The sequence below is a fragment of the Pomacea canaliculata genome, linkage group LG12, assembly GCF_003073045.1.
Source record: "Pomacea canaliculata isolate SZHN2017 linkage group LG12, ASM307304v1, whole genome shotgun sequence".
Taxonomy (NCBI): domain Eukaryota; kingdom Metazoa; phylum Mollusca; class Gastropoda; order Architaenioglossa; family Ampullariidae; genus Pomacea; species Pomacea canaliculata.
In genome coordinates this window covers 7,428,105-7,443,082 of record NC_037601.1, presented here as the reverse complement: position 1 = coordinate 7,443,082, position 14,978 = coordinate 7,428,105, and the positions used below count along the sequence as shown (strand labels likewise).

At 38.5% G+C, this 14,978-nt stretch overlaps 1 protein-coding gene across 4 annotated transcripts in view; it reads right to left on the bottom strand.

The window, feature by feature from the left end:
* The window catches only part of LOC112576808 (dynein heavy chain 5, axonemal-like), a 64,240-nt gene that overhangs the window by 25,791 nt on the left and 23,471 nt on the right, over positions 1–14,978 (bottom strand). For all 4 annotated transcript variants that reach the window (XM_025259556.1, XM_025259555.1, XM_025259557.1 and 1 more), the window contains 23 exons: positions 14,529–14,736; positions 14,230–14,393; positions 13,407–13,583; positions 13,024–13,137; positions 12,118–12,225; positions 11,342–11,651; positions 10,835–10,971; positions 8,930–9,337; positions 8,420–8,626; positions 7,870–8,187; positions 7,511–7,682; positions 6,972–7,247; positions 6,412–6,611; positions 5,427–5,669; positions 4,813–5,014; positions 4,168–4,403; positions 3,549–3,767; positions 2,936–3,237; positions 2,191–2,431; positions 1,834–2,033; positions 779–932; positions 468–631; positions 62–269 (listed from right to left, as the gene is read on the bottom strand). In XM_025259556.1, the coding sequence (XP_025115341.1) occupies positions 62–269; positions 468–631; positions 779–932; positions 1,834–2,033; positions 2,191–2,431; positions 2,936–3,237; positions 3,549–3,767; positions 4,168–4,403; positions 4,813–5,014; positions 5,427–5,669; positions 6,412–6,611; positions 6,972–7,247; positions 7,511–7,682; positions 7,870–8,187; positions 8,420–8,626; positions 8,930–9,337; positions 10,835–10,971; positions 11,342–11,651; positions 12,118–12,225; positions 13,024–13,137; positions 13,407–13,583; positions 14,230–14,393; positions 14,529–14,736 (4,968 nt within the window). The remainder of the gene's footprint in view (positions 1–61; positions 270–467; positions 632–778; positions 933–1,833; positions 2,034–2,190; positions 2,432–2,935; positions 3,238–3,548; positions 3,768–4,167; positions 4,404–4,812; positions 5,015–5,426; positions 5,670–6,411; positions 6,612–6,971; positions 7,248–7,510; positions 7,683–7,869; positions 8,188–8,419; positions 8,627–8,929; positions 9,338–10,834; positions 10,972–11,341; positions 11,652–12,117; positions 12,226–13,023; positions 13,138–13,406; positions 13,584–14,229; positions 14,394–14,528; positions 14,737–14,978) is intronic.

The following is a 14,978-nucleotide window of genomic DNA, read 5'->3' as shown; positions in this document are numbered from 1 at the left end:
ATAGATAATGATGGCTGCGATATTTCCATCCGAAACGTCAGTTAAAAGCTTTGCAACTCACATCAATGCTCTCTCCCTCTGAAGACACAATGGACAGGATCTGATCATAGACCTTTTCATGGAAACGAACATTCTTAGTGTTATCAAAGACACTGAGCAGGTGGGCTTGGATGGTGTGAGGGTCACTGGCCTGTCCAAGAATCTCCAGCAACGCTGGGTCTGACACGAAGAAGAAGCGTGGGAATGCCAGCCTCTTCTTTTCCAAGTACCTAGACAATGCAGACAGAAGCACAAACCTTTTTCACATTCATGTTAGCAAAATGCATTGCAGAATCACCCATCTGTTTTGTTTTAAAATTTTCACAAAAGTTCCTTTTATGAATTGTAATGGTTTGCTAAACCAATATAAATCCTTTTCCCATTATGTGCAGGAATTCTCAAATTTGTGGAAAAGTGTATTTTCTCACCCAGTCAGTGACTTCTGGCACAGTTCCAGCTGCTCCATCAGATGAGGCAGAAGCTGCATCAAAGTCTCATCACCCACACAACACTGAACTACATTAGGTGTTTCATGTGCTCGTGTCATAATCTTCACCCAAGACTTGTCAATATTGCTGAACCGCTTGGCTTCCTGTTTGGAAAAAGAGGAATGTTTCAATCACTGAAAAGTCGAAATAAAAGAACACAAATTTTGTCAAAAGACAGAAATAACCTGTATGTCTCATGTCTGAAAGTCAGAGCTAAGTCAAGTCTTCAGCGAAAAGGAGCTTCAGCTCACCTTTGGCAGCTGCTTTGCAATGTCTCCTCCAACAAAAACTGCTTCTAGGTAGACCCACAGGTTCTGCACAGTCATCCAGTTTTCAATAATCTCAGATGAGTTGGTCAAGTTTGCAACCCATGTTTGGATTTGCTTCTTGAATGGAGCATTGTAGCTGCACACAACACAGAACAACATTTGTGCTTGCATCTCACAGATGGTTTGGCTTTTGAAAGGTGGACTACACATGCATAATTTAATTTAACTGAACATTTATATCACACAGCTTCACAGCCAAAGAGACTGCCTGCACTGTACAAAAGCAAAAAATTAAATTAAAAATAGAAGCAAACAATTACAGCAGCAAACAATGACATGGCACAATACATAGAACACACACTGGCACCAAGACAAACAATCAATAAACCTAAAAGAAATAAAGGAAATAAGATTAATAAAATCAACCACACTTGACCATGGAAAAACACTATGGAAGAAGAAATAAAATTGCCCCAATGAACAATGCTTCTCAAACAATTAAATAGATCACCAAAAACAAGATCTAGGGTCAATGGAGTCCCACGGTGATAATGGTAGTACAGTGTCATTAATTTCAAGTAATCACAAGTCAAGAACAGCAAGAATGGCATAAAAAGGTCAACCAGATGAAGCTGATAACAAAATAAGATCTGAAATATAAAAGAAAAATGAAAGTGAAGTCAAACCTCAAGAGAAGCCCATGATAAATGACATTTTTTCAGACGTGACAAAGAAATTCCACCTAAAATGGCAATCCACCATTGTCCAACAAAGAAATACCCCCTAAGATGGTGTTCCATGATTGTCTGACATAGCAGTGTAACATACTGTGGTGAAACTACAGCTTGACCAAACAGAACAGACTAATTATTAAGTAGATAATTTTGTACAGTCCACAAATGATGTTAATAATATCAAAATCAGCCTTGGAGGGAAAAAGTTTCCCCACCTACATGCAAAATAACACACAGAATCAATCAATGGTTTACACATTTTGTTCAGAAGGTAAATGGTATCACTGATATAGTGAAACTTACCGGTTGCTAAGCAGGGAGCTAAGCACCATCAGCGAGTCTTCCATCAGTGACACAATCTCAGTAGTTGAGTCACCACGAAGTAGCAATTCACCTCGGTTTTTGAAGGTGCCAAAGGCGAACTCCTTTGAACTCCAGTCAGCAATCACCTGCTTCAGTTTGGCCTCTATGTCCTTCTCCTTCACTGCACTGATGCAGATGTCCTGCAACACATTTGAGAAAGTGAAAATAGGTACCATTCATGTCCTCAGATGAATCTCATCTGAATTCTCTGAAACTACAGAAGCAATGGTGCAGGGGTCATCCACTAACATGATCATCTTAAAAATCTAACCATCTATGAATATGCCTATTAGCTACCTCAATCTCTTCCTTGAACTTCAACAGTGGTGCTTCAAGAATGTTGCGAAGCGTGAAGCTCTCACTCTCAATGTCGAAGGCATGTCCAGTCAAGTCAGCTATCCGTTGCCAGTGGCGAGGCTTCATGGCTTTGTTGGCCATCAGCTCCAGCAAAGGCACCATTTCATTGAAGTCATCAATTGTTTTCTTAAGATCCTCAAATGCGGGCCAGTCTTTCAGTGCTTTTGGTAATTTACGACACCTGCAGACAAGCAGTAGCTTTTAAATTTGTTGAGATTTTAAATATAACCAAATGAGCTGTCAAACGCTGGTGGTTCAAAGTGCTCAAATTTAGAGTAAAAAGATGCTGATGCAGCTAGAGATAAAACTCTACCCATTCATCAGAGGGTATATAATCTATCAGGAAGGTGAAGGTGGTTGAAGAAGACAGGCTCCACCTTCCCACACACCACATGGTGTGCCCCAGAATGACAAGCCACTTATAGTTCTCTGCCTCTTACGACCAGTTGGCTGCGGGAACATTACCCATTAACGTTTTATTAACCTCTGTTTTTAATTTTACACCTAACAGACTTTGAAAGACTGAAAAATAACACCATGATCAAGATGAATAGAGACATTTAAAAATACTGTAGGTTAATCCCTTGATGGACAAAGAAACTGACTGCAAACAGGGAGAATACGTCTTGCAAATAAATTGTTTACATACTGCACTGATAACAGTGCCATGCCCTTAATGACTGACCTGTTTTGAAACTCAAGCAGCTCTGTGTTGATCTTGTCAATGTTGACATCCTGCCACAGAATGTCATAGTAACCATGTACAGTGTCTATAACACTGTTGTACAGGCCATAGAGTTTCTGCAGAAGGTTCAACTCCTTCTTGATCTGCATGAGACGAGGATAGTCAGTCACCTGCAGTCCAAACAGTTCTTCTCCTCCCGTGTAAGTGGCATGCTTTCGGATGAGTGTATCAAAGGTGTTCTGGTAGATGATCAACCTGTCTGATGCTTCCCGAGGTGGAACCCCAGGCACCATTGGTCCATTCTGTAGGCACGACAAGTAACAGTTTATTTTGTTAATAAGTTTTACCAAGGAAAGAACCAAATGCCTTTTCGTCATACATCCTCATAAGTCTATTATACTGTTACTTCTACAATGACTTTAAAAAAGACAGAAATTGCACGCATAACAAGCTATTAAGTGTCATCGTTTACAATTATCTGTAATATCAGGATTTGTCTGGGCTGTAATTATCTTCTTGAACTTGCTTGACCCCAAAACACTGCATTCCTGTCCTCTACCTACATGTAGGTTGTCTGTCTGCCCATCTGAATCATTTATGATGTGGGACTAACCTTGTCATAGCTTCCATAAAAGTCGCCACAATCATGGATGAAGACCTTGACATTCTCAATGAGTTCCTGCTTGAATTCAGGCTGGATGGTCAGAAGGTGCGTTTGAACTTCAGAGGCTAGAGCTTGTAGTTTCTCCCAGGAGTAACGAAGTGTGTCACAGCGTTCTGCTTCTTCACGTACCAGTGGCAGCTCATGTTTATTCAGCATGGCATATGACTCCTACAGATATAAAAAAACAAAGCAAATGTTTTCCCATTACCATCTTCCCCCCAAATAAGCCTTTTTTCAATCTTCTCTATAAAGCTGAGTGTGACAATCTGTGTATGTGTGTACATGCATACAGGTGCATAAATTTGGCTGATAACAATTCCATATTGTTTGTCCATCTCTTTCCTAGTTCCATGATCATCTTTCCTCTCATGTTTATGCTTCTATCATTTCACATAAATAACTGGCAGCCATAAATACCAAGAGCTTACACCTTCACAGTGATCACTAATTTCAGCTGTTGGCACCTGAAAGCAAACCAGAAGCGCCTACACAAATACTAAATGCTAACCATAAAAAAATAACTGCTCTTATACTTGGATATCTTACCACAAACCTGGCTACCGCTTACCTCAATGGGGCCAATGGACATATCAATGCGTATCTCATTCTCACGGATGTCTTTCAGAGCAGCCATAGCAAAGCGTATGTCATCCAGGTCCTTGATGGGCCGAGAAAGTTTCTTTTGTATGTCCTCCATGAAACCAAAGATCTCCTCCATCTCTGTGCTGTACTTCTTGTTGCAGACCTTGCCATAGTGTAAACGCCAGGCCTTGGTTTCTGTTGTCAGACCCAGCTTCAAGCTCTCTGAAAATGACAGGCAAGCATCAATAACAAGGGATAATAAGCACAATCAGAACTGATTTAACTAAAAAAGGAGCTGCCTAATGTGTTGGGAAAATCAACATCTACCATTAACCAAACACACAAACTAGCCATCCAAACATTTTGAATACCCTTTCAAGAAACATAACCCTCAGAATCCCACCTTAGCAAGATGGAGTTGTTTTTCAATAGCCACTCTTGCCTCTTCTTCAAACAGAAGTGTGACCTATCTGACTATATCTAAGCATTTTACATCCTGGCTGAATAACACATCACTCCTTTCAAGATCAAATAACCAGCTCTGTTTCTTGTACTTAGTAGCAGACCTTTAATGTGAAAAAAACCCCAAAGGAAGCACCATTACAAGCAAAGGGGTCTACAGTGTACTCACCAGTGTACATGGCAAGGGGTCCAACATCATAGTATTCAGGAAGTCCCATGATATCCACTTCCAGTTGCTCATAATGTTTTATCTGAGCCTCAAACTCTGACAACTTTGGATCCTCTTTCAAGAATGCTTCCATCTCTGTATCTCGGTCTTCTTCCCAGATAGCATTGTAGTGGGAAAACTGTTCAAGGGCTGTAGTCACTTCCTGTACACACAAAAGGCAAACAGCTGTTATGACTTTATAAGGCGTTGGGGTGGGGTGGATTAAGATTACCTGTTTCAAATATCCCGGCTCTAACATTTACAGTGCAAGAACCACACCAGTTTAGTGATATTCAACCTTAACTTTACAAATAATAAAGGTTTTACCCTTAAACCCACTATATTTAACTTTAATTTATCATAGCTTTCAGAATGGCAGTTTTAGCCAAGAACACCCAACTAGACATTTACAACAATTTGTTAAGAATAATTTAAGACAATTTTTTGTGATTTAAAAAGTTATTTGGAGTCGATGCAGATGTTGTGCAGTAATGATATAGTTATGATTTCCAAGCACTTGATAATGGCAGACTGCTCTATTGGCTGTTTATATGCAAGCAGGAAGTCGAACTCACCTTCTTGTTTGAGTTAATGGAGGTAGAAAGTAGAGAAACGAGCTTGGTGATCTCTTTATTTTCTGATATGGATTTGAAGTAGTTCTTAGCCTGCTGTGTGATGACATAGCTCTGTACGGAGGGCTCTCCTCCATCCTTGCCTGCTCTGTCTACATGTGATGCCTCAGATGGAGCATTGCTGGCAATGCTGTGTCTCCGGTCTGCATGCTCTCCTGCTGGTGAGCTTCCTTGTTCTGACAGAAACTGGAAGAAAAACATTTATGATAATTGTTTACATTGGAATGTTTTTCTGCCTTGTGAGGATTTTTACCTCATTTGCTGGGAAGTTTATGATAAAGTTTTTATTTTAAAGAGGATGGTAAATACCCAGAAAAAACTCCCACAAGATGACATTTAAATAGTTGCCCCATTCAGGTAAAATAAGTGTGCTTGAGATCAGATTTAAGCTAGTGATTCATGATCCTCATTGTATTGATGAAAAATACTTTACCACCGTGCCACTAAATGTCTTATATTTTTATCCTCATAGAAAGACTCAACAAAGGAAATCTGAATTGAAAACAGATCATAACACCCATCAGCCATGGTAGTGTTGATGGCTTTCCAGGAACATCTCCTCCAAGAGGAATGGAAGATGACATAAAGTTTCAAGATTTGTTCACATTTAGAACTGGTCCATAATCAACGTTTTTTTTCATTTTTATAAGCATTCAGCAACTATCAAAGGTGTCCATGGAATTTGGCAGAATTATGAGCAGACTTGATCTGTGTTTACGACTGAAAACCATCAATAGCTAGGGTGTTTCTCATGGCCATTTCAGCTTATTAAGTACAAAACTTTGTAATATGAAGCAACAGAACATAGTTTTCTATTTTTGACAAATGTAAAATTCCTGTAATATGTTGTTTTATAATATTTAATTTTATAATATTATTTATAATATTATTTATAATATTTAATAGAGGAATCTCTGCAAGAATTTACCTTTGCTGGCTGTTTGCGTTCTTTGCTCCACTGTGCAATTCCCTTGCAGACAGAGAGAACATGCTGAACAGCTTTGCTAAGTCCCTGTTGTACTTCGTCTAGAGCTGGTTGCATGACAATGTTAGGGATTGCCAAGGTTACGTTGGTGCGGAAAAAGGGTCGACTGTCCCTTTTACTGTCTCCATACATTGAGCTCTCACCTTTATATAATAAAAATTAGAAATTTTTAGCTAAAAGAAAACCAAGCTTATTCTGCATACATGTATTTTTCTTCTTCCTAACTAAATCAGGCCTAAGTTATAAATTATAGTGAGAAATTTATAAGGCAGCCAGATATAAAGCTGAAAATTACAGTTTGACACACTCTAATAGTAGGACACATAACTGGACAATAAAATAAAATAAAATAAAATCAATAAAATCATGAGTTCAGTTCTATACCACATTCAACATCCATGAAGGTGATTTCTGATTTCTGACAGCTGAAGGTAAAGCCGGAAGTTATAGTCACACATATTCTGGTAGTGGGATTTAAAGCTAGAAATTAAAGTAAAACATACTCTGATAGTGGGAGATAGAGCTGGAGATGATGCGCTTGCGCAGACTCTCCAGAGTGTTCCGAACACAGCGGAGCAAAGCATCCTGGTTTCTGTTGTTAAAATGGATAAGCAGTTCCCGAGCAGACTCCTCAATGTTTTCACGCATTTCCTTCTTGCGTTTAGCAACTGCAATGGCCTTTGATGAAACAGGCCGTGACTTTCGACTGCCAGATTGAGATGCACTTCGCGATCCAACCCAAGATGCATCCGCCCCTTCGGGCTTCTCTTGACCCTCACCTAAACAGCGTGATCACAGAGGATAAGTATGAATAATGCCCTTTATGTTCATTAGTACTAGAAATATTAATTATCAATCAATATTTTGTGATACAGGAGAATATCTTCTAAATAGTTTGCCTTAAAATATGTAACACTTTAATAAGCTGTGTCTAAAAACTGTCCACACAAAGAACTTTATTTTTTATACAACAGACAGAGAGGGAGGAAACTAAATGACTCTGTTAACACTGGTAAATGTAGAATGTCGAAAACATTGAGACCTTCTGCTGCTTCTTCTGTATCCTCAACCAATGCTGCCTCTTCCTCTTCCTCTGCTTCTTGCTCTCCATCGGGGCTTTCCATGGCACAGAGCATGTTGATAAGTTCATTGGCAGCCTCTTCCACTGTCTGGCTCTTAGTTTGCAGAATGTGAGCTCCCTTGGCGCACAGCATCTGAATGTGCAAAAAGTTTAGGTCTTACAAACTGCCGCTTCCTTACAGGTATTTATCTCTTTTATTCTTTTACCTTGATGCAAAACTGTATCATTGAATTATGCTTCCACCCTTTTGTTTTACGTTTTACTGTTTTCAGCAAAAGTCAATTACGCAGATTGTATTCTCAAGTACATTCTCCTCTGACCTGTGTGTTTTCCAAGAACTGGTCAACCGTCCATGGTTCATCTTCTGGCAGCTCACACAAAGAGGTAGTGGCCATTGTTCTGAGGATGGCATCGATTCGGAACTCGGTACACTCATGTACACGGTCCATCAGCAGCTCAAGTTTGCCCAGAGCATGGTACACACAGGCAATGTAGTCATGGATCTGAGTGGAGCTCCAGGACAGTGTGGTCAGCCCTGGTTCTATCACATCATCAACTTTAGCCAGGTGTAGACCCATGAGGGCCTCAAAGGCTGCTGGGATCTTGCTCCGCACTCTTTTGTTCTCCTCCAGCATCACCTAAGGTAGAATGTCATTAAAACTGTCACCTATCCATGGCTAACATAAATTCATTATTATTCAGCATTGAAATAATGATGACAGATTTTTTTCATTTATGTCAATCAAAAATAAGTAATAATGAAAAAACTGAAAAATAAATGTCAATGCAGTATTTACCCATAGCTGACATACATAATTTATCTTCACTTTGTTAAAATTTAGCACAAGATAAAATCTATCCCAATTTTACCATGAGACCACTGTAATGAGTTTTGAAGTCTCCTTGCCGAGCCCTCATGGTTTTTGCAATCTGTGGAATCTCCAACCCTAGGCGGCTCATGCACTCTGTTTCTCGGATCATAGTCAGGATCTGTGTGTCAAAGTTGACAAACAACTCCTTTGTCTCTGGATGCCGTACTAGCAGTGATGCCTGTAGTCCAGCCTTGACAGCTTCCACCTGCAAGTTGTATATAAAGTGGATTCTCTCATAAACTGTCAGGATGGACAGAATAGACCACTTGAATGCTGGTGAATGCTGCTGCTCTTCAGTCTCCATATTTTAGGGTTTGATTTATATCCTTTTGAAACTCTAAGACTCAACCAAAAGTTGTCAAAAACTATTCTAATTCCAAACCATGGCTGATCAATCTTGATAACATCAGTGTTTAGTCCAGCAGCTGAACTAATCTTTTCATGGAAGTTTTTTAAAAAAAATGGAAACCATTGCTCTTTCCTAATAAACCTATCAAATCAGATTTACCTGCCGTAGCCAGCCACGATGATACAATAGCTCAAACTCAAGAAGAACTTTTGCCAGTTTGTTGTAGTTCTTGATAATTTTCTTAGCCTCAGCACTCTGCAAAATAGCTGGATGCTGCTGAAAGATTTCCATGGGTTCCTGAATTCTGCAGAACAGCTGGCGGGACCAGGCAATCTTGCCAGCAACAGGTGGCAAGTCTCGTGCCACTGGAGGATCTGATTTGTTCTTCTGATAGATCCGAGAGACCATCTCCACGTCACGACTGTAGTACATCAGAATGCGCTGGTACTTTTCCTGGATACCTATGTTGGGAATGTTGAGACCTTCAAATTTGCGCAGCAGCATGAGAGCTCGCTGTGTGCTGGTAATGCGTTCAAACTTGGTATCCATGAACGCCACAATACCACTCTGTAACATACATAACTTCATTTAAACATTATGGCTATTAATCACAAAAGAATTCTCCACCTAAAGGTTTACTTTATAATAATTACTAGGCTAAGATTAAAGCAAAACACTCTTTCCCTTAATCTGAGTGAATGACCTCCTTCCATAAGAAGTTTTAGCAAATACAAGGGGCAGATAACAAGGTCCACCACTCATCCCTTTTCTCTCACCTAAGTTATTGGTAACTTAGTAACTTAAGGAGAATTAGGCATTAGAAGAGGTAGGTGATAGGTAGTGTAGGAGTTAGGTATCTATAGAGTAGGATAGAGTTGGTTTGCATGTGTAAATAATATAAATAAATCCATTTTAAATTTAAGCACCTCTGTTACTCAGCAGGTGTTGTACATTTGTTTTTGTCATGTGAACAAAACAAGTATATATATATTTTTCCTTAAGCAAATGAAATGTGTGTCATCTTGTGCGTAGTAAAATAGCAACAAAAGCAGTTGTGAAACACAGAGAACACATGATGAGACTGAGAAGGTGTCCAATACGAAGCTGAACAATACATGGATGAAAACACACTTTTGGAAAAAGCAGTCTTTTGTGGATTCCAAGGTCAGATAAGTGTGGGTGTATAGTAGCTGGAAGGGTAAAAAGAACACAACGTGAGGTATATTAGACTAGGTAGCACACCCAATGAGTAAGAGATAGAACTGAAGTAGAAAATTCTCCTTGGGAACTTCCATCCAGTGGCAACCATGCTTCGTGCAAAGTCATTGGTTTTATCATGAATAGAAGCATCACCATGCACAAAAACATTATGTCAATAATATCCACAGGAAAACCAGATTAACATGTGGTCTCAAGTCACTCACCGACTTCTGCCTGTATCTGGTGATGTACATTGTACATGAGTGTTCTGGTGAATATTTATAAAATTTGAACTTAAAATCTTATTTAGAAACAGTAATTCTATAATGTGCCTGGCTCAAGAGGTTAACCACAATGCACAATACAAACACCTAAATGTGCAACGGAATTAATTTGCTTTGTATTTTTTGGAGAAAATTTTTTAAAGGTATTTTTTTGAAAGTTCCATGCATTTGGGTGTGCCCTATGTGTGGTGGCAGGCAATTCCAAATTGTGGGTCCAAAGATTTACAAAAAATTGCTTGTCAAAGTTGGAAGGTGAGAACTTTAAAATTTTGATCAGAATATGTGATTATCACTGATTACACTAATTTAATTTCTGAAACCTGAATGTTCATTTTGCTATGATAGTCATTATAGTTATTGCTGACAATTACAAATAATAATTGTTATCTTCATAAAAGTGTAAATAACACTTTTTAAGAACTACAAAATCCATGAATGACTTGTAAAGCCTACATTCTTAAGTTTCATGGCTGTTTTTCTCCTGCATTGTTACCAGCTAAATGTAAATTTACTCACTGATGTCCCACTTCTATTCTCATTATGCCATAGTGACATGTAGCAAGAGTGCAAGTAAACCTACATGCAGGTCAGAGATCTGGCGCTTGAAATCCTCAAAATCCTGGTCAAACTCAGCCTTACGTTGGTCGAGGAAATCATAGGGTTTCTTCTTCATGGTTGTCACAATAACAGCAAATTTGTTAGCCATCAGTTCCATGCCTGCACACATTTGATGTTAACCTCTTTTCACATCATGAACATATTTCATGTGCTATATGGAATAATCTCAAGCTACCCAATTCCAGCTGCCCACTCCAGTTTGCAAGTAGATTTTGTTATCTACATTCATTAGTTATCCCTGGCCAGCTGAGTAGACAGCTAGAATTGGGTAGCTAAAAGACAATATCTCCATATAACCATGTCATCTAGTACAGTATAAAGAAGAAATTGATACTAAAGTAGTGCATAAAGCAGGACAATCAGGAGACAGAAGTAACAAGAAAGGAAAGCAGGAACGCTCATGGGAAAACAACAAGCAGGTAGAGAAACTGATTGAACATGCCAATTATTTTTGAAAAAAGTTACTCACCCTCTATTCGAGACTCTGCTAAGTGAGAATACATCTCTATGGTGTCAAACATCTCAATAATCTTCTTCAGCCGTCGAGTAAAGGTGTCAAATTTCCCAAAAATGTACATCTCGGAGAAGTCAAAGGGGCGTTCATTTCTCATAGTCTCCAAGCTTTTCTTGGTTTTGTGGAAGTGAAACTGGTACTCCTCATTAAGGCGAATGCAGTCCTGTAGTTTCTTTTTCACTACAGACACATCCTGTGTCCATACAGTTTCTATCCGCCCTTCAGTGATGTATGCCTTGCAGGCAGTGATCATCTGGTTGGTAATCTACAGGAGGAAAATGAATTACAAACTGTCTGTGAAAATCTGATTCTAAATACTCCAACATGTATCGGCCTATTCTTTTTTCAAAACTTGAAACAGAATTAATGAGAAAAATTATAGCTGTTTAAAACAAAGAGACTGGTTGTGGGGCAGAACATAGCATGTAAAATGCAGAGTTGAACCCTCTTATACCGCTATCTTAAGCCTTCATCTACCTACAGAAAATGAAAAATGCTTGCTTCATCAAGTGTAAGAAAACTTGTTTTTGAATAATCAACATGCAAATCCCCATGTGAGAAAAGTGGGACTTGCAAAATCATCAACTACCACGTTTTCAATTTTCAAGCCAATAAATATAATGACGGAATAATGGTGAGAAAAATTTGCAATTCTGACAAAGAAAATTTATGATGAAAGATCAGTCAACAATGGAAATGATGACAATAATGAGCTGAACATTTCCATTTACCTTTACAAAAAGGGAGGTCATCCTCTCTGATGTGTTATAGTATCGAGAGATACTGTGGATCATACGAATGGCATTGATCAGCCCAGGGATAGCCTCCAGCATACCCACCTGCAACAGGAAAAAATGAAGCAATCACAATTTGATGATAAATAAGTCTGTCTTTTCCATGTGTCCATTAATGAAATGGTGGTCATGTCTTTGTTCTTGAAATTTTGTATGTAGGTGTGTTTTTGAAAGAACAGCAGAAGGAACTACACCTCCTGTACAACATGGGTACTGAGGACGACACAGCAATTAAATGATGTAAAAGATAATAATGTTTCACATCAATAAAAATTTCGATTTTATAAAAATATTTTTTTACATCATGTGTTCATTTAACTTGAATTAGCATTTCATAAAATTAAAAATAAGTTGTTAAAGGTGTTTTGGATATGATACCTATACAAAAGCAAGAAAGAATTCAGTGCATATAAAAGAATCTGAATCTTGTTCCATCATTCACAAGGAACAGATGAAAACAACTGTTTTAAAGGTCCATGCAAAGCACACCTTCTCAAGCCTGCATGTAAAACTTAACTGAGCGAACTTTGAAACCTCTCAGACAACAAACATATGAGACTGATAAAGGCATGCATTCAAGTGAATACCTTGAACTCTAATATGGAGAGATAAATCAAGATTTATATTTTTTTAAACAAGTTATATGTTCATCTATGAAACTAGAGACAAAAGAATTATAATACATGAGAAACACAAATCAAAATTATATTGCATTACAAGTAAAACCCGTTTTAAACATTCACCTTTCTGACAGGTGAGAGGGATTCATTATAAGAATCACATAAAACTTGCTTAAATAAACAGTGTAAATCTCACACCCATAACACAATAAATGGCACTCACAGGGTCGCTGTTGTACAGTGGGTCACAGAACTTCTCCAAGGTGTACAGAAACTTAACATTGTCCTTTGCTTCATTGGCTGTGTCAGTGATTCGGCGGTCTTGTTCCTGCCAAGTCTATGAATGTAACACATGCACACATACAACACATCACACACATGCACATTCACACATACACACATGCACACCCACTACAATCTGAAAAATGTACGATCATGCAAAAAAAAATATTTACACAATATCTGTATATTATTTTCCAAAATCAGACTCAAATGTTATTTGAATATCTCTTATCCTTTTTGAATTAAACAGGCTCAAAACTTCTCAAAATACTCCAAAAGTACAAGATAAAGTTTTTTCCATCACTGTCTGCAAGTTTCACTCACCTTGACGAGCTTGGATTTAGCTGCATGTAATATTCCAAGGACAGCCTTCACTTCATGACCCTTGATCTGATCAACTAGATAGTTGAACTTGGACATCCGCTTCTTCCAGTGGTCCAGTTCAGCTCGGGGTCCAATGTCATCTGCCTCACGGCGCATTTGCTCACTCTCAGCCAGCACCTACCACCAGCACCACATCATAAGTAACGAAATCGACATCACTGGTAGCATTATTACCATCAGCATGATTAAGAAAATTATAAATTTACTCAAATATACATGATAAGTTTCATGCATAAGTTTCTTGCATGTTGTAAATTTTGTCATACTTTCTCTTACTTATATGTTTGTCATTTTTGGCATATAATTTTTTAAAATGATGCTGAGGTGATTGTTTATATACAATGTGTGTGTGTGCATGGAAAATACAGACTGCATCCAAAAACAGTAACACAGAATAAAATGAATGCATGTGTGTGTTTATGTCTGTAAAATAATTATGTACTAACAGCATGAATTAGCATTTTAAAATCAGGCAGCTTCGTCCAATTTATTTCTCTCTGTGAATAAGTAATAGATGTAAGGATGCATGAATGGCTAGAATGATAATTACTGCAGCATTTTGTAATGCATCACACTTTCACATACATGCTGCTCATTCATGATTGGCAGTAGAAAAAGCGTCTGAATATCAACCGGCTCACATCACCATAAATCTTCAGTACTCCCACTCCAATCTTCATAACACTCATCTTTTTCCTCTGCATAATACCAACCTGTTCGATATATATCCAACACTCAACTCTTTAATTTGCAGAGCACCTACCTGTTCAATCTGCTTGCTCCAACTGCGCATGCACTCTTCAATCTTCTCTAAAGTCTCTGAGCTGTTGGCTGCAGTCTGATAATCATGAGGGGTCTGTACTTTGGACAAGTCAAACCCTTCACATGGCTTCAGGGTTTCCTTATCTGATAGGCTTTCCTGAGCACCTGTGCATAAAAAAACATAGTTATGATACTTTAATGAAAAAAATGTTTTTTTCCTTCAAAAAGAATGCTTCATATTAAACACATATTACTTGAACAATCTTTTCTCAGAAGAACCTACACTTACATGAGGCCTACCTGAGAGTACGGTGACGAAGGAATCAAGGGAGTTAAGAAAGGAGCTGCGTATATTCTGGCCATCTTGTGTGTTGAGTTGCTCCCAACCTTTCTCTAGCTGCCGCAAAGCTGGGATGAAAACACTGGACAGCAAATTTTCCACAGCTGACAAAAGGCCTCGCCCATTCGTTCCTTGCCCCGCTGCATCGAGCACTGTGAAGTTGATTTCCTAACAAACAAATAGATTTGCTGTTCTGACACAAAATTTTTCACTCTTTCAGACAGAAATTTTTATGGTTGCTGACCTTTGAGATGACAAGAATTACCACTGTTAATGTTAGCCTGTCAGCATCATCTTGTCAGAAAAGACCTAGAAACAGCACCCTTAATACTGATCTTTTATTTTCAGTGATGTGCTGAAACATTCAGAAAGCTGAAGTTCAGTGATTACAAGTCAGAGGTTGTGCTACT